Source organism: Rousettus aegyptiacus, unplaced genomic scaffold (assembly GCF_014176215.1).
Source record: "Rousettus aegyptiacus isolate mRouAeg1 unplaced genomic scaffold, mRouAeg1.p scaffold_m13_p_1, whole genome shotgun sequence".
Classification (NCBI taxonomy): domain Eukaryota; kingdom Metazoa; phylum Chordata; class Mammalia; order Chiroptera; family Pteropodidae; genus Rousettus; species Rousettus aegyptiacus.
In genome coordinates, this window is record NW_023416284.1 from 157,343,446 (window position 1) to 157,362,444 (window position 18,999).

Genomic DNA, 18,999 nt, shown 5'->3' on the forward strand with positions numbered 1-18,999 from the left:
ACAAATTATTAGTCAAAAATAATAATAGAGGACTATGATCGATCTCTATTCACGACACATCATTGTGAGAATGTAGAGGAATGTTGTATGCCCAATGAGTAATTATATCTATTCAAACAGCTTTTGATATTTTACCGTCTATGCCTAATATTCCCAAATTGTCCAAATAGTTATGCAGATCTAGCCATTGTCCGTTTTTCCTTGGATGTTCTAACTTATACACAAATAAGAAATATTAACTCTCACTGTTTTCTGGGATTCAATAGAATTTGAAAGAGACTGCCAAGTAATTCAAATTTTTAACATTAGATTTTTCTTAAAGTAAATATTGCCATACATTCCAGAGGAACCATGAAACATCTCTTTCCGTAACCATAACATTTCATTAAACTTAAAAATGATTCTATAATATTTGAGTCCCAAAATATGTTAGAAATGTGCTGTCCTAACTTAGGCAAGAAAAAAAGTCAATGTGTTTCTCTAGGTGAATGGTTAACTGAAGTAAAGGGCACCTCAAAAAGTTTCCACTACTTTATTTCATAATTAAGCACCCTTAAAGCGTATATGATTTGATACTTGATTTTTCACCATATGTGCATGGGTACAGCCCACTTAAAATAGATTTTCCAGATACTTTCTGTTAAATATTTATTGTTTGGACATCTATATTATTATTTATTATTATTTTTAAATACAAATAAATAGCTTATCTGTTATATTTTCTCTTTATCTATTCAATAATCAAAAATTCTTTATTGAGAACTCATCCAGTAAGCAGCAGTCTCTGCACAGTAGCTGGGAATCATCAAGAAAATTATGAAGAAATTATCAAGACCAACCAGACTCCTACCTTCAAGAACCTCCCAGTCAATATGAACACCCTTATAAAAGGAGAGGACATGGAGAAAAGGACAGATGTAAAAATAACTTTAATTATAGTATTCCATTGGTCTCTTCTCCCTACCCTGTCTCTTAGGCCACAACGTAGAGAAGAGCAGGCAGTGAATGTTGTGAAGATAAGAATGCTTTAGAGAGAATCTTTGTTTTTTTGGTCTAAAAATAACATCAAATTTTTAAATTATTAATTTTTGCTTATCTGAATCATAAAACCAACAAGTTAATATCATATATTTAGCACTTCCTTTCAACTTAGTCAAATTTGTTCTATAGGCCTAAAATCTATTCAATTTCATACTTCTGGAAATACTCTAGCCACAAATAAATGACCATCAGAAGTAATTGGCAACATGCAATAATGAATTTCTTCCACATAGCAATTTATAATAGATGTTAGTACATTCAAGTTGAGCTTCATAAGGGGATTAAAGTAAGGGAAATCCTTGAAGCTTGCACTTAAATTGTTACAAAGACATACTTGGATTCAAATGTTGTAATTGGTTTGGTATATCAAAAACATTGAAAATAGCTAAATATTTCATATTTAGAAAATGTTCTAGTACCATTTAAAATTCTATGTTCAGATATTTTATCAAAAAGTTGAATTAACTCATGACAATAGTTTTTAGCAATTATTGCGTCAGTAATGCATCACAAGATTATCAAATAGAGAAATAGAAGGAAAGATTACTTAACAGTTAAAAAAATTGAAGTCACTTACTCAGAGTCTTGACAGTTCAGACACTGAAAATTGGTTTAAATTATGCATTAATATATACTCATTTTATACTTAACCTTCGTTTACAAGTTAAGAAAAGATACTTTCCTCTTTCCCAATTTTGAAGAAAGACATACTAATTTTACCTTGTATTTGCACATTTGTAATTAGAATATTCCAATTTAAAGTTCCCATGAATTCTGCCCATTTTTTTACTTATAATTACTCACATTACATATTTAAAGTTTCCTTATATATATAAAGAAATTCATATGAGATATCAAAGATCTAGGTTCTAACTTTTGATCTAAACTCACTATTTGTCCAGTAACATTTCTTTGAGTCCAAGCTTGGAGTTTCAAAATAAATAACAGTGATCACTTCAACCATTACTAACAGCTGCTACCACAGTTAATTTAGCCATCTACGAAATGCATGTATTAAAAGCAAAAGTGGTACAGAAATGCAAAGTATTATTTAAATAATCTGATAATATATTTTTTCCTCTTACCAAATGTCCCTTATTTTGGACTATGTTTCCTTCTCTTGGCATTCTTCAGTACCTCCCCCTTTCAAGATGTCTCCTCTAATTAATTAGGTACCACTAGAGACTCACATGTGTATCTCTAGCAAACATCACAAAATGAAGCTCCATCTATTAAGCATCACTTCCTGGATATTTCATAAAATCTGAAAAATCAATGATCCCGAGCCATGCTTACATTTAGTCCTTATTAGTCTACGTATCTTGCCCCAAACCTCCAACTGAAGGCTTTTACCATCCTCTCACCTCATGCACCTCCCCACCTCCACACCCCCAGCCATCCCTATCCTTTTTGTTTACTGGCTAGAATTCAAATTCTCTTTCTTATTCAGTCTACATTCTGTTAGCCACCATATTTGCTTTCACTTCCTGAATATCCTTGGAATAGGTATACCTTCCTCACCACATTACATTGCCTCTGCTGTTTTTTACGCTATCATTCTTTTACCTTGATCACTCACTACATTAGTCTTATCCTGCTTTCCATGCAGGTCACACCGTCAGGGAAATTACCTTTCTAATACAAATGTGATCTTATCACTCACCAGATTGAAATCCCCCATATCTACAGAATAATTTCCTTGGCACAGCCCGCCAAAGCCTCTCTAGTTTAAGTCCACCCTGTGCTTCCAAGGTCCTTGATTTGCCTCATGCATCCTCTATTGACCTCTATTTATGCATCAGTTGCACTGAACTCATACCAGTCTCCTTCTTGATGTGGCAATTGTGATGTTCCCTTCTCTAGCTCCATCATGGCCACTTCCATACTGATAATTTTAACTCATTTTTCTAAAATTAAGTACAAACATTAGATAGTCTATGAAACCTCCTCACCAATAGCACCTCCATTGCGCATAAAAAATACTAGTACAAAAACATTTGAACAAAGAGATTCAGAAATACAAAATGAAGTTATTATTAGAATGGAACAAAAAAGAAGCATGACAAAGTAGAATTCTATTTTCTGTCTTCACATTATAAGATTTCAAGGCTGAAAGGATTGTTACAGTCAATTCAGACCAAAGTTTTTTGTGGTTTCCATATAAAAAGTAAAAACACTTGCCTTAAGATAAAGTTTGGGAAATTTGTGTCTAGTTGTGTAATACTGACTTGTATAATTTGAGTGATCCTTATACAGCATTCAAGAAAGCAATCACTGTGCTACTCAACTGCAAAAAAAAAAAAAAAGAATCTAGAATTATAGAACATGAGCTTTACAGTCTCAATTTTCTCATTTCACACAAATGTAATACCTAAACCTTCCTGCAGAAATAGTTTGCTATCATTTGTATCTGCCTATGTTCAAAATTCCCTGATTAAAAGAAAAACAGGAATTTTCTTTGCCAGTTAAGACAATAACGTCTTTACATTTTCAAAAATCTATTTTTGTCAATAACTTCTGTATAAAAAGGGGATAAAGGAGAGGAAAGCAAGCAGAAAGAATGATTGTAGCACAATGCATAAGTTGACTGTTACATTCCATTAGCTAAATTTTTAAGGAGGAAAATGAGCAAGGTGCTTGGACACTCTTAAAATTTCGGTGCAAAAGTTACCAAATATGGGACCTATACAGCTCTCCCTCAGAGAAGTTTCCAAATATCCAAAACCCGATTTTATTACTTATATTGAGGTATGTTGATTTTTGAAGTTCTGAGCATGTCACATTTATTTTCATAGCTAATTTATTAAAGTTAGATCATAATTGATGAACGTTTCAGGGTGCTCAAAATTACAGTTTTGTTTCCTTTGAGTAGCTGCCTTTTAGAGATAGAAATAGACAGGCATGGACCAATTCAATCCATCTTCATTTAAACACAGAGCCCCTTAGTGCCCTGAGCTTGGAGTGATTTCCTTTCAGACTGAGGTTCACTTTTCCATAGAGTTTTTATGAAAAAGTTTTACAGGTTTTTATCTACATTTCTTGCTTTTTAAAATGGGTTCAATTAGACTCAAAACACATGGAGCTCTCTTCAGCGTTTTCCTTTCTAGGGTCTTTCCCTGCTTAAAATATGTACACATTTTCTGTAAGACTCCAATGCTGAGTTACTGGCATGAAAAATTACCCTGTTACTTGGAAAGCAGTTTTCACTTACAAGTCCCCCAGGTCCTGTAATGTCTAAACCTCCTGTGCCACTTTATATGTCCACTCCACCCCACAGAGGAGCATGTACAGGAAAAGCAGACTTCCCCTCCCCCCACACATTTCCTCAGTTTATTTACAAAACGTCTTGGAATGAGAATGAGCTGCTTGTGGTTCCTGTGGCTGATTCAGGGATGGTTTCCTCTAGGCAGAGGATGCTGGTCAACTAAGTGACCTCTCTGTAGCTCACCCATGTACCCCTGCGGTACTGATGATCGGGTTTATGGGTAATACCCCTTCTAACTAAGCCTGGTGGGATTTGTTTCTGTAATAAAGAACTTAGTAATAATCAAAAATAATTGTTAAGACAGACTTAATAATGGCAAGGTCCATCATATCCTGTCCCTTCTACCACCAACAAAAGATGTCAGAAATACACCGAGAAGCCTTTATACTCCTATGCATCATTCGCTTTTCATAAAGGTCAGGATATTTTCCTTTTGGATTCCTGAAAGGACAATAAAGATAATATTGTATTTAAGTAAAGACTACATCAGAAGAAATCATTCCAAACACCAACTACATGAGAGATTCACCTTAGTCAGCAATTTTTCATTGGTTCACACAAAGGCATCAATGACCAGTTAATCATAAGAGAGTTTAAAATTGTGAGGAATTCAAGTAGATATGAATCTTCCAACTGTTGGTTTATATTTGTTCAGACTTGCTAATGAATAGACTTACCATATAAATAGGTGACTCTAGGAAACCTTGAAATTCTCAGGAATGTGTGTAGCAATCACCTTAGTGTGGATTGGTGGCGTCCTGAATATACATTCCACTTGAGTAAATGGAAGACTCCTCTCCCAAAGGATAAAATGTTGAACATAAGTTAATACAAATATTATTATAAATACTCACATATGATCCACATGGAAATGCTGGTAAGATAAAAGTCATATTTTCACATTACATCAATTTAAACTGATAAATATTAAACTCATGTGAGAAGAAATATTTCAGGAAATCACTGAGGGATGGGATACCAAACATGCATAGTTTCAGAATGAATTTGCATCGGATCAAAGTATAAAACTGTGTTTTCTAATAGATCACAGTTGAAAAAAGATATCCTAGAACATAGTGTCCTTACTCAAGTTAAGCTGCAGTCTATGTTCTCACCCTTGCTTGAAGAAACTGGAGACGTGCTTGTCATCTACCACATAAATGAAAAACAAAACAAATGTGTATTTATTTCAATAAATGAACATTAAATTACCCAGTCTCCAATTTCCCAGGGTGCTAATTCAATAGAGGATAATTTTGCTATCTATATATATAGTTTTACTATAAATATATGTGTATTTCACTATATATATATTCATACATATATTCTAGAAATAGTTGGAGGTATTATATTCTTATTTTACAAATGCTCAGTTTTTAAGAACTTTGACATTTAAAAAATTATATATAAATATATATATTTAAAAATTATATATTTATATATAAATACCAGATCACAGAAAAGAAAGGGGAAAAAATGACAACTCATTTACTCAATATCACCAAATTGAAAGCTAATGAAAGAATATGTATATCCTACCCAGAGAATGTCATTGAACTTCTATATTTATGATTAACCTTTGTTTTTGTCTTTCCACATTTGTCCCCCAGTGCATCCTAATGTCAGTCAAGGCTGCCAAGGAGGCTGTGCAACATGTTCAGATTACAATGGATGTTTGTCATGTAAGCCCAGACTATTTTTTGTTCTGGAAAGAATTGGCATGAAGCAGATTGGAGTGTGTCTCTCTTCGTGTCCAAGTGGATATTATGGAACCCGATATCCAGATATAAATAAGTGTACAAGTAAGTGCCTACACAAAATTATGTTTGTATCTCATCTTTGGGGACTTTCCAGATCCTAAATGGCTTATAGAATATTTGTGATATCTAGCATTAAATAAATAATAATATTTACCTGATAACTAGGCTAAACCATACATGGACTTAGCCCTCAGGGCAGGAAACTTTCACCACTTATAGAAAACACTCAAATGTGTTTTGTTTTGTTTTTCATTGTTTTACTCATGGTTATTATTCATTGAACCTATAGGAAAATACTGCAAACATCAGTGCCATCTGAGTTCCTATTATTTAAAAAAATCTAAGTATTTAATGACTTAAAGAATCATTTCAGCTATTTTCACTTCAAGAAGGATTTCAACTGAAGTATTTATTTATTAGTCAGAATAAATATTGGAAATACTGTCAAATCTAACCTGTCCTCTGGACCCCGAAAACCTACTCTCCACACTGTAGACTTAGTAACCTTCTAAAATGTAAATAAGGATATCTCACTCTTCTATCCTACACTATAGGTAGGCCTGCCTACCCCTGCAACCTCATCTCTAATGACTGCCCCTCAACCACTTCCCACTATCCACACTGGCCTTCTTACAGGATCTTTGCACAACAAAGTCTGCAATTACTGTTTTAGACTCACTGTTCTGGCAATATGAAAAGCTCTTTGCCTACACCTTTGCTTGGCAGGCTCTCTCCTCTCATCCAAAATTTGGCTTATATGTCACCTTCTCAAAGAGGCCTTTCATGGCCATCTTTTCCAAAATAATTGACCCCTTCCCCTTATCATTTTTCATATATTTTTCCCACCTTTTTTTTTTATTGTTGTTATTTTTTTCCACAGCACTTATTACTCTGGAACCTGGTTCTAAAAACAAATGTGCTCTGTGGTCCTAGGCTAGTTACACAATTTTGCTGAGCCCGTTTCCTTATCTGTAAAATGGAAATCATAATAGGGGCCACCTCATTGGGTTATTGCAATGTTTAAATTACTTAATACTTCAAAATACTTGTGGCACTGTCTGACTTATAGTATCACCATATAAGAGCTAATTATTATTATTATTATTATTATTATTATTATTATTATTATTATTATTTATGGTATCTCTCCTCCTTGAATGTAAGCTTTGTGAGGTCTGGGCCTGTTTTTCCACCAATACCTAGGATAATACTTGGCACATAGTGGACAAGCAAATACTTGCTGAATGAATGAGTAGGCCTCAAGAATAGCACAAAGGCAATATCATAGTATATCTCATGAAATATACTATAAACATTCCTAGCAGCGGACATATTGCCAAATTTTTTTTTACAAGGCCATCAGCACAATAATTGTGAAATCAATGACTGATGTAGATCAATTAAATAACACTGGATGAATCCTTAATTTATTTTGGCAAAATAATTTTGAACCCTAACTGTCTGGCACAAAAGTCGCATGTCCCTCTGTTATAAGCATACAGAACTAGATCAACAACAGTTAAGTGAAGTTAATGAAAGCATATTTCTCTCTCCTTCTTTCTCTTTCAGAATGCAAAGCTGACTGTGATACTTGTTTTAACAAAAATTTCTGCACAAAGTGTAAAAGTGGATTTTACTTACACCTGGGAAAGTGCCTTGACAATTGCCCAGAAGGGTTGGAAGCCAACAACCACACTATGGAGTGCGTCAGTATTGGTGAGGAGGAACTCTGTGATATAGAAACACCTCAGACTATAATGTCAGTCTCCAAGGAAGTTCTTCTTACAGTCCTGTTTCATGAGAATATGAGGGATTGTCACCAAGAGGTTCTCTCCATCCTTCCATGTTACTGGCGTTCCCGTAGTTTTACCCAGCATGCATCATGGTACAATGTAATGCCTTGTGGGTGCTCCATAATTTCTTAGGGACTGTTGATAATTTTTCAACTATTCTGATCATTATAGATTTATTTTGTATTACGATTTAATGGAATTTTACTTACAGTAATTTGTATACATAAATAAATTTGGTCTTGAACTAAGTATACACTTAGACAAGAGTTTCACAAACATGTAGGTGTAATCTCCATTAGTGACCAATGTTATTTTTCAAGGGGAGGAAAACATATTCTCTTGATATAGCCCATTAATGCTCAGTAGACAGATTAAAGATCTAGAGAACTGGAACTGATATAGTTAAAAATCTCACTTTTTTCTTTCACACTGCTTTGCTGAAATGTTCTGCTCGTGCAGGTACTCAGAAACAAGGAGAGAATTTTGGATTTACTCAAACTGACAGAGGAGACAGTCCCAGGGTCTGATTAATTGCAGGCTGAGTTTCCTGGAGGGGAGGTCCCTCAGACAAGTTGTTTGTCTAAATAACAGATCACTGTCAGGCTATATTTTCCTTTTCTTAAATGCTGTGCAGCTACAGCTACTATAGCTACAAGTTTGATGAACACTTGGGGAGCAGATGCTAAACCAAATGGGAAAACAGTGTACTAAATCTCAAAATCCCCTGGGCAAGAGCTGCGAGGACCTTTGATGCTGCACTGATGCTGGCATAGCCACACAAACGTCCTGATTCGGTACAAGATAGTCTCCAGGACTCCCCTGTGGTCCCCACAGACTGATCCATTAGAGTCTAAAGTGCCGGAGTAATAACTCTAAAGTAGTGGTTTAACCATTTTAGGTCCACATGGAACATTTCTTTCTAAACAAAGGTTTTGGCAGAATGAAATAAATAGATGATATTTTAAAGATAATTTCAAAAGCATCTGGAACACAACAATCCTGAAACAGTTCATAGCTCATTTTGGTTCAGTCTTTTTTCCCTCTAGTTAGTAAAAACAGAAAAACAGCTTAGAAATAGGGTAAAAGGTACATGAGAAGCTTCAAAAGGTTTATCTTTTTTGGTAGGCACTGAGCATTGATGATTAGAGGTAACAAGTTCCAAACTATGAAAAAAATAGGAAACAATTCTGTGGAATATTCAAGGACAGAAATTCAAGATGGATTGCAGAGAGTTTGTGGTATTTCTCTACCAAGGAAAAGGGGCACATGTTTAGATTTTCTTAGTTGTTGAAGATGTAGCACTCAGTCCTTGAAAGGCTATTTGTCTTAAATATATCAATGTTTTCTTATCATAGAGAGCATTTAACACCTGGCACTGTTGAATTAGCCTTTAAAGCTTTCACGCAAATTATACTACCATTGAGGCAAAGATTATTTCTTGACACAATAAAATTTAAGAAATTATACATTTTAGAATAGGGACTAGCAATCTAAAGGCCATTTAGCAAATCCGACTCATTGAATGGGTATAAATGACATAGGACACATGAGTGGTGCCAATCAGCAACTTGTTTCAGGACTGGCTCTTGTTCACTCCATATGGGGTTTCATCCATCACATGGTTTCTAGCCTACAAGCATTGCACAGGCCATGCCCATAGGCTTGCCCCAGAATCATAAAAAGTGATGACTCACTTAATCATCACAAAGGACCATAAAAGACTATTCCTTTAACAAATATGAAAACTAGGACCCGGAGAGCTGAAAAGATGACCCCAAGGAGGCAAGCGAGTTATTCTCAGTGCTATTCTCAGTACCTTGATCCTAGCTCTCTAGTGTTCACCCAAGAGACTGAAGAATGTGTTTCTCTCTTTGCTAAAATCTACACTATATGACTTATTTCTTACCTAGATTTTCAATTGGGAGGAAACCATTCCCTATGGTTTGCAGGTCAAATGAAGCATAAATGTCCACCAAATCCCATTTTATAGAGGAACATATTTCTTTTACTTTGTGCTCCAGATGTTTGCTTCTTTTCTGTACTGTCATTCTATCATTCTTATTGCTCCTCTTATTTAACTTGTCAGTAAGGGAAGATACCCAGCTCTAAAGAGTGAGTAGTAAGGAACATGTCCTTGCTATGTTCTCTGTGGAACCATGTAGTTGGTCCACAAGAATGAGAGCAAACAAGTAATGATATTGTAATGGTTTTTAAGTACTGATGGGACATCCAATTGAACTTTCCTTCTAGTTCAAGAATCTCTTTTACAGTGTTTCTGACTGATAACCAACCACAGCATGACCACTTGATGGACAGGGAGATAATTACTTTTTGAGATATGTACTTATTAAGGAATAGTTTATTTGCAGTTTTAAGATTGTTCTTAATACAGATAATAGACTAAATACAGAAGTGGAGTAGTTCTGATTTTTCTTAATTATCTGTTAACCAGAGAGAGCCCTAGTTCTACAATGTTCATTTAATGACCTGAATTTAACTTAAGTCACCTTATCTTTTGTCTTTACATGTTTTCCAGAGTTCCCATTTTTTTTCAGAAATATTTTTAGGCACTAATACTATAGATTTATTCTATAGTATTTTTCTAGAAAAGAGTTCTCCTTCTCTTGAGGCTTTTAGCTATACCATTTTATTTTATTACTGTCTAAACTCATTAATTTTGCATATTTCCCTTCTTCCTCAATGGAGTTATCTAAGATTGTTATTAGAATTTCATTTTTAGAACCATTCAGTCATCATGTGACTAAGAACTGACAGTTAACTATGCTGTAATTTTTAAAATCTGTTTTTCTGAAGTCTAGGTATACATTTGCATAAACCACCTTCATTATTGTGAAAAATTATGAGAATTCTAATCACTTCCACATCATATAATTTTCTCTAGTTTAGTCCTCTTAATTCTGTCACTACATAGATATTGAATGAAGTGACAGCTCAGACTTTGATTTTTATTTTTCTATTTCCTTTCTTGGAGGTGTTTTTATTTGTATCTGCTGAAAATTCACTGCTTTTTAATGATTAATATCAATATAGAAGATATGTTTTTTACTGGCAAAAGATTATGATATCATTAAGTGACAGTTGCTCTACTCTTTAACCAAAATTATAATGATATAATAGCACTTAAGTTCACAAAAAGTTAAATTCACTTATGTAATAATTTCTATTTAACTTTGTGTTGCATTCAAATACTTGAAAGTGACTGGAAAAGCATATGAAAAAATGTATGGCAAATGGCTTTAAATATCTAAAACATTTAGGTTCTTTTCCTTGAGGTTGTGTGAAATATAACATTCTGTTCTAAAGTGAGGATTCTTTAAATCAGAAGTCAGCAAGAAAATTTACTAGAAACTTATTTTTGTGGAAAGAGAGTCTTATATCATCAGTTGTGAGTGATATTAATAGTACCTGGTTAATCAAATCTAGAGTGAAAAGTAAATTTAATGCAAGAATGAATTTACCTGATAATATGAGTACTAAAAAACTGAAAACATTCTATTCCTGCCTTTCCTTTTCTCTTCGTTTGATCTTTAAGACATCTTGTCCAGCTTTGTTCTACAAGAACTCTGCTCAGAATTCGGGCAAGCATTGATGGAAGCAAACTTTTTTGTTTATTTAACAATCGTAACAATATTGGTGAACCAGCTGATGCTGTTTCTGCTGTTCTGTTTCAGTGCACTGTGAGGCCAGTGAATGGAGTCCTTGGAGTCCTTGCATGAAGAAAGGAAAAACGTGTGGCTTCAAAAGAGGGACTGAAACAAGGGTCCGAGAAATAACACAGCATCCGTCAGCAAAGGGTAACCTGTGTCCTCTCACCAGTGAGACAAGAAAGTGTACAGTGCAAAGAAAGAAGTGTCAGAAGGGAGAACGAGGTACAATCATACTAACAAAATGTGCTTATTTGAATCTTTATAACTTGAGCAAATTTCACTTTATTTCCTAGGACACATTTAGTATAATCACCCTTGTCCAAAACCCTAAAATGTATGCCACCCAAAAAATATGTGGGCTGTAAATTACAGAGTATAGATGTATAATTTTTAAAAATGGAGACCGATACTAGAATTCTAAACTACTATAGAAGTGTGCTCAATGAATCCTGATGAAGGAAGCTACCTCACAGGCATTTAGGTCTGTTTGGCAGGTGGGACGGTAGGGGGTGCATTGTCTTTCCTATCATCCATGTTCCTAGTTCCTAGAAAACCTTTGGGAAGCCTCATAAACACCAGATCTAATCTCATATGGTACAAGATCATGGTGAAGAGATACCAGAAATCAACATGCTCCTTTATTTATTGCCTAAAAACCAAAGTAGTATAGTTAGGTTGTGGGGTTTTGTAGATAAACATATTTTAAAGGTAAGAGGATTTTTTCAATATTTAAATGTATACACATTTTAAAGCTGATTTTCCATGTGAGGTAAAAAAACAAGGCCATTTTATATATATATATATATATGTATATATATATATACATATATATATGTAATACAACTGTTGATGACATTTGATTCACCCATTTTTTTCACATTACACTAATTATTATACCAGTTTACAGAACCTATTAGATCAATATTAAATAATTCTGTGTCAGAGCTTGTTCTAAAATCTTATAATTGCCAATGAGAAATATACCATTTAATATGATGTTTTAAGGTGATTAAACTTCCACCTAGAAGCTGTTGACTTTTAAATTTTAATTTTTTAAAATCTTTCTCACTAATGTCTTCAGCACCACTGCCTACAAATATTTTATATAGCTTTATAATACTATTGGTAATTATCTGGTGAGTCAATAAATGATCTTCTCAATTAATTATAGCTTGAAAGGAGTTTGGCTACCTCTGGTTGAATTTCTTTTGCATGTTTTATTCATTCATTCTTTCATTAATTCAACATCATTTTATTGAAATTTACTTTTTGACCATGCACAGTGCTAAGCCTTGGAGGTTCACAACTGAATAGGGTACAATTTCTATCCTAAATGTTCACTCAGAGTACGATAGAGGTGTTTAAACAGATAATCACAATACCATATAGTATGGGAGAATGTATGCGTGTCAACAAAGTTCAATTGCAACACAGAGAGGATGCTGTGGAAGCTTGAATATAGCTCATACAAGAAAGACCTTGGTTTACCTGTACTTTGCAAAGTATCTTGCACTATACCAAATAAACTGGCCAACAAAAAGTATAGCGCCTATTGTTGCCGTTAGTAATCAAGTAGTTAATGTGATAAAATCCTTGAAAACATGAATTATTTTAAAGGGAACTTTAAGCTTTTGTAAATCTGTAAGAGGTTTTGATTAAAATTAGGCTTAAGGAATGAAAGTTGGCTAGTGAAAAAGGTCATTTTGGCATTCGTTACCAATTAATTTAAAACATCTTAGATTTTAAAGTTGGATTTGGAAATCAAATATTTCATCACTCTACTTGTTGGTAAGCTCTCATACCCCTACGTGTACTTATGTTTACTAAATTTTCTGGAAATTTAATGACTTACAGGTGGTCTTTGCTCATATTATTCTTTCTACAAAGATTCTACGTTACTAATCAGTATTCAGTATATTTGGCTTTTAACATATAAGTGAAGAAAATTTTATTCAATAGAAAAAATTAAATTATGGTATTAATTACATTTTATTTCTTTTATTTGAGAATGTGGTCTCCTAATATGTTTTGCTAGCACTTGACCTAATCATTCACATTAAAAATGTCACTTTTTAAAACTAAGAATGGCTAAGATAAATAATGCCACTAGAAGTTTAAAATAGTAACTGACATAAGCTTGGCTTAAAAGTTTCTTTCTGATATATTTACCTCCCCTCTGCTAGTATATCATGATATTTTATATTTACAAAAAGAACTTTATACAAACATAAAATGTAGGTGTTTATTCTTTTTCAAATTTAATAATGCATAGACAATCAAGTAGGAAATATGGATTACATTTTATAGTTAAATTCCATATTTAGTTCCATTTTTATTAATTTTCATTCATTTTTATTCACTTCAAAAACTTTTCTCATGTAAACTAAAAATTTTTAAATAGAAAGGAAATCAATTCTTTCTGCATTCCTTACTTTCTAACCTAGCAGATTTCTTAGCTTTCTTTAATGGTAACCTATCAAATATCCTATTTGAACATGAAGAAACCAAATATAAAAGTATTTATCTTCCCCGGATAGGCCATTATATATCAAATATCATGTCAAAATAATATTACCCAGAAAATTTTCATTTAGGCTCTGAGATATTCTTTGTATATGTGTGTGCATGGATGTGTGCACATATGTGGAGATTACATATATATACATGTGCGTGTATACATATAGTGTTAAACAATACATAAACACAATAAAGTAATAAAGATGATTTTTCTATCACTAGAATTAGTTGAGTTGCTCCTATATATGTTTATAGATTAATAAAATAAGATCATTTAGGTTCATGTATTGAGCATTTCTAGATGAGTAAGTTAAAAGATAAGGTTTTTGAAAATAAAATTTAGCCTGAAAATCTTAATTTTAAACTTACATCTATCATCCCTGCCTAAGAGGTTAACAACAGACAAAGGTAGATAAGTCATATTTGGAAAAGGTGTAGAGTGTGTGTTCAAGATTTTTTCTGCTGTTTTGTAATTTTCAGAGGCAAAGTCTCTGGGGAAGAATGATAAGATCCAGAAATGACTTTCCAAAATGTACACAAATCAGATGAATGGAAGTAACTAGATTTTAGTAACAGTATGGATTATTCTAGTAGTGAGATACTTGTTAATATATACATACAGTAGAAAAAAATGGTTGCTAATCTTACACATCCATATTTTTCTTTACTAATGTCTTCTTATGCTTAGAATAGTTATAGTAAATGAACCTACAGAGAAAAATGTAATTTCTGTAGCCCCAAGTCTGAATTTTTACCTGATGTACTATTTACATCATTTAAAATTATTTCCCTGTACCTGACATGCTACCTTTTAATCTTAACTTCTCTAACAAATATTAGCTTTGATAAGAAGTTACTACCATTGCCATAGTTTCTAGCTTGAGCCCATCTCAGTTAAATTATATATCTAAAATAACAGAGATGCTTAACACATTTAAGAGATTATAAAGGCTAACACAGAGTACTATCACATATACAGTAAAACAATATATTGAAATAAAAGAAAAGGAGAAATGCACTTTCAATGGTTATCAACTTATATTTATTGACTCTTTTGATATAATAGGTGTAATCCTCTTAGATAAGGGGGAGTGAAACAGGACAGGGAGATATACATGTGACTGCATTTGATGCAAAAGGGTGATTTTTATATGTGTGTCAGGGGTGGGGAAAGAGAAAGGAAGATCACCAAACATGTTTCTCATTCATTTTTAAATTCCTTTAATCAACTGAAGAGAATTTCTTTTTTTTTAATTTTGTTTTTAAGTTTTTATTTTTCAATTAGAGTTGACATTCAATATTATTTTATATTAGCTTCAGGCATACAGCATAGTAGTTAGACATTTATATAATTTATGAAGTGATCCCCCTGATTAGTCTAGTACCCACCTGTACTTTACATCAATGTGATTATTTTATAACTACCAATTTGTACTTCTTAATCCCTTCATCTTTTCACTTAGCCTCCCGACAACCCCCATTCTATCTGGCAATCACAAGTTTGTTCTCTGTATCTAGGAATCTGTTTTCATTTTGTTTGTTAGTTTATTTTGTTCCTTAAATTCCACATGTAAGTGAAATCATATGGTATTTGTCTTTCTCTGTCTGACTTATTTCACTTAGCATAATATCCTCTAGGTCCATCTGTGTTGTTGCAAACAGTAAAATTTTTTTATGACTGAATAATATTCCATTGTATATATCTACCACAACTTCTTTATTCAATTGTTTATTGATGGGCACTTAGATTCCTTTCATATCTTGGCTATTGTAAATAGTGCTTCAGTGAACATAGAGGTGCATATATATTTTTGAATTGATTATTCGGTTTTCTTTGCATAAGTACCCAGAAATGGAATTGCTGGGCCATAAATGGTTCTTTTTAAGTTTTCGAGAACCCTCCAAACTGTTTTCCATAGTAGCTGTACCAATTTGCAACCCTACCAACAGTGTGTGAGGGCGCCAACACTTACTATTTATGAAGAGAATTTTTTATACATATTGGATTTTGAGGCAATTTACAAATAACGAAAGAAATTTTGTTCCTTGGCTAATTGCATGAGGAACACACAAACTAATTACACACAATGCATGATCTTGGGATAGAAAGAAAAGAGAAGAGCAGTCACAGATGAAATGGGGTAGGATCAGCTTTCTTGGTGTCAGGAAGAAATAGCATTCCTCTCAGCAGAGAAAGGGGAAAGGAATCTATTAAAACATAAATAAATAAAATGTCCAGAGACATTTCCATGGAAGAAATACATGTGAGATTATTGCATTATTTGAACATATTATAGGTTGTTTTATGTGCCTTCTCAAAATTAAAAAGTCTGGTAGTAAATGTCTAGTATGTTTTACATAAAGCAAAAGTGTTATATGTCAGCTTACTAATTATTAATCACACCTTAAATATGCATTATATTTATCAGTATTATAAATAGACATTATATTTTTCATGAGCACTGCATTTAAAATTACAGCAAAAAAAAAGTTTTAAAAAATCGAGCAAATAAAAAATATTTGTCTGCTTGTTTCCTAGGTTTGCTCCTCTGTTTTTTAGTTTACTTTTTAAAATCTTTATACTAGCTATTCCAGTGATGAATAGTTGAGTTTTCTACAGAAAATGTCTATATTAAATATTTGTTCAAATTCAAAATAAGACATGTATCCAATATTTCCTGAATAGTCCTCAAAATCCAAATAGATGGATTCATTAGCTCAATATCGTAGGATGCCAGCTGGCTTGGAGTATTTAGATGATGTCCTGTCCCCACCTTCACTTCATGGAGGAGGACCAGCTGGCCCACGGACACTCAGCCTGTATAAGCACTGGAGGATGGAAACTTTCTGCTCTTTCCCTCTACCTGATCAGTAGATTAGCCCTTTGATATATTGGAGAAAATTCAACAAAGTGCAAAGCTGATATAATAGTGGCATTAGAGACTGTGGTTCTCAATTAGCATGATTTTGCTCCCCAGGAGTCAGTTTTAACTATCACAACTTAGCGGAGGGAATGCTATAGGCATCTAGTGGATAGAGACTAGGGATGCTGCTAAATGTCCTATGACACGCAGGACAGTCCTCCACAACAAAAATTATCTGCTAATGCCAAGGACAAGAAACCCTGGTCTAAACTCAGCAACCTCTCGTTGTTATTCCTTCTTGGAGTCTAGTCAGTTCCTATCCAAATAGGTTGGTTGTTCAGAGGTGGTGGACCTGTTGCCACCACTGAAAACCTGCACCTGGTGGGAAGCTTTGGTAACCAGGACAAGATGGTAGAACAGAGGGGAAATTTTGCTCCCTGATCCATACAAAGATAATTATAAATTTTATTAAAAATTCATGTTCTTTTCATTTAAAATATTTTATTACCACACGAAAATATTCAGCTATGTTAAAACCTCCTAGAAAGGTAGTCCATTACAGTAAATAACACGTTTTTCTTTCAGAGCGATGTTCCCTAATATAAATGTATGTATCTCCTCTTAAAGGCTAAGCCCAATTTTTCATTTCATGTCCTCAGTGGAGAAGTCTACCAGTTCTTTAATTACTATTTACCTTTCTCTTCATCAGGACTTACTATGTGGTTACAGCTATCTCTTGCTTTTTTAATGCTGTCCTCTCCATTAGGTTGAACCATATGAAGCTGCCATTTGTGTCAGTCACAAGTAGTCATATATTAGCAGTTTCATATAGATCAACCTAATACTTCAAAATTTTCTCTCTAAATGTTGTAAGTACTAGAACCAGACCTAGAGTACAGTTGTTGCCAATCAAAAGGTTACAGCTTGTATATACCACAACCTAACTTAAATGGTAGGCTTTTAACATTAATGCAGGTGTACTACTGTTTTTAAGGAATGTAGGTACTATAGGAACCATAAAAATCATGGTTCATCTTCAGATCTCTTCCAGTCCTGTTCTCTCATAGCCTATATCCCCTGACTTTATTTGATTATGTTTTTCCTCCTTAGCTAGATTATTCAGCTCATACTCCTTTTGGTTTCTTTTCTACCAACTCCAGTTTAATCCACGAAGCATCAGCTTGCAAACTCGATGGTTATGTGTCATACTTTCTTATCCATATAGCCAAAATAATGTTATAGCCTCTGCGATAGATCCCAACCTTTCTCATTGTTTTCTCTCTCATTGACATTACAATGACAAGATTTTTGTGAAGCTTCTCAATTTCCTAGATTCGTGGGTTGAAGACCACACCAGCGTCCTTTATGTATACTACCATTTACTTCCCTCTGTTAAAAATGGAGCAGAAGGATCACAGCCAGCACCTAGATAGATGTTGGAAAAGATGAATTGACGATAGTAAAGTTTCTTGCCTCTAAAATATTTCACAATCCTGTTGTGTTTTATAAAACTTCTCAATCTTAAAGGAAAGGCTCAGCAGAAAATAAGAAGCCTTTTATTTCATGCCTTTCAATCACAGGTACCGTATTTTTTTTTATGATTCAACCAGCAGTTATCTCTTTAAAATTAATACAAAATTCACGGTATTCTATTTTTGCAGGCTCTTTAAGATTCAGGGGATATTATTCATCATGGTCAGAGTTTAAATGGGAAATACTTAAGCAGTCTCTTTCTTGCTACGGTTATAGAATAATCATTTTTAAGGCTTTTTCTGCTACGTTGTTGTATACCTTAGCATCCCTACTCTAAAACCATTTTTATAGTAAATTATCCAGACAAATGCCTACATTTTCTCAGATTTTTAAATAATGTTTGTAAATATCTAAAGCGTTTAGATCCATCAGTGTGTATAACATAACACACATGGGTCAGGTTATTGAATAGAGTAGTAGCTATAGTAGAAAAAGCATTCTTCAGCCCTTAAGCAAACATTAATTTTGTCATTGTTTACATCCCGTGCACAAGAGTGAAGTTGTTTCAGTTAGCTTTTGCTGCATAAAAATAATCTCTAAACATAGAAGCTTAAAACA

General features: G+C 33.5%; 1 protein-coding gene across 2 annotated transcripts in view; it reads left to right on the forward strand.

Annotated features, from left to right (window-relative positions):
- RSPO3 (R-spondin 3) overlaps positions 1–18,999 on the forward strand; it is a 77,414-nt gene that overhangs the window by 25,029 nt on the left and 33,386 nt on the right. For both annotated transcript variants that reach the window (XM_016157113.2, XM_016157114.2), the window contains exons 2-4: positions 5,917–6,108; positions 7,636–7,782; positions 11,552–11,749. In XM_016157113.2, the coding sequence (XP_016012599.1) occupies positions 5,917–6,108; positions 7,636–7,782; positions 11,552–11,749 (537 nt within the window). The remainder of the gene's footprint in view (positions 1–5,916; positions 6,109–7,635; positions 7,783–11,551; positions 11,750–18,999) is intronic.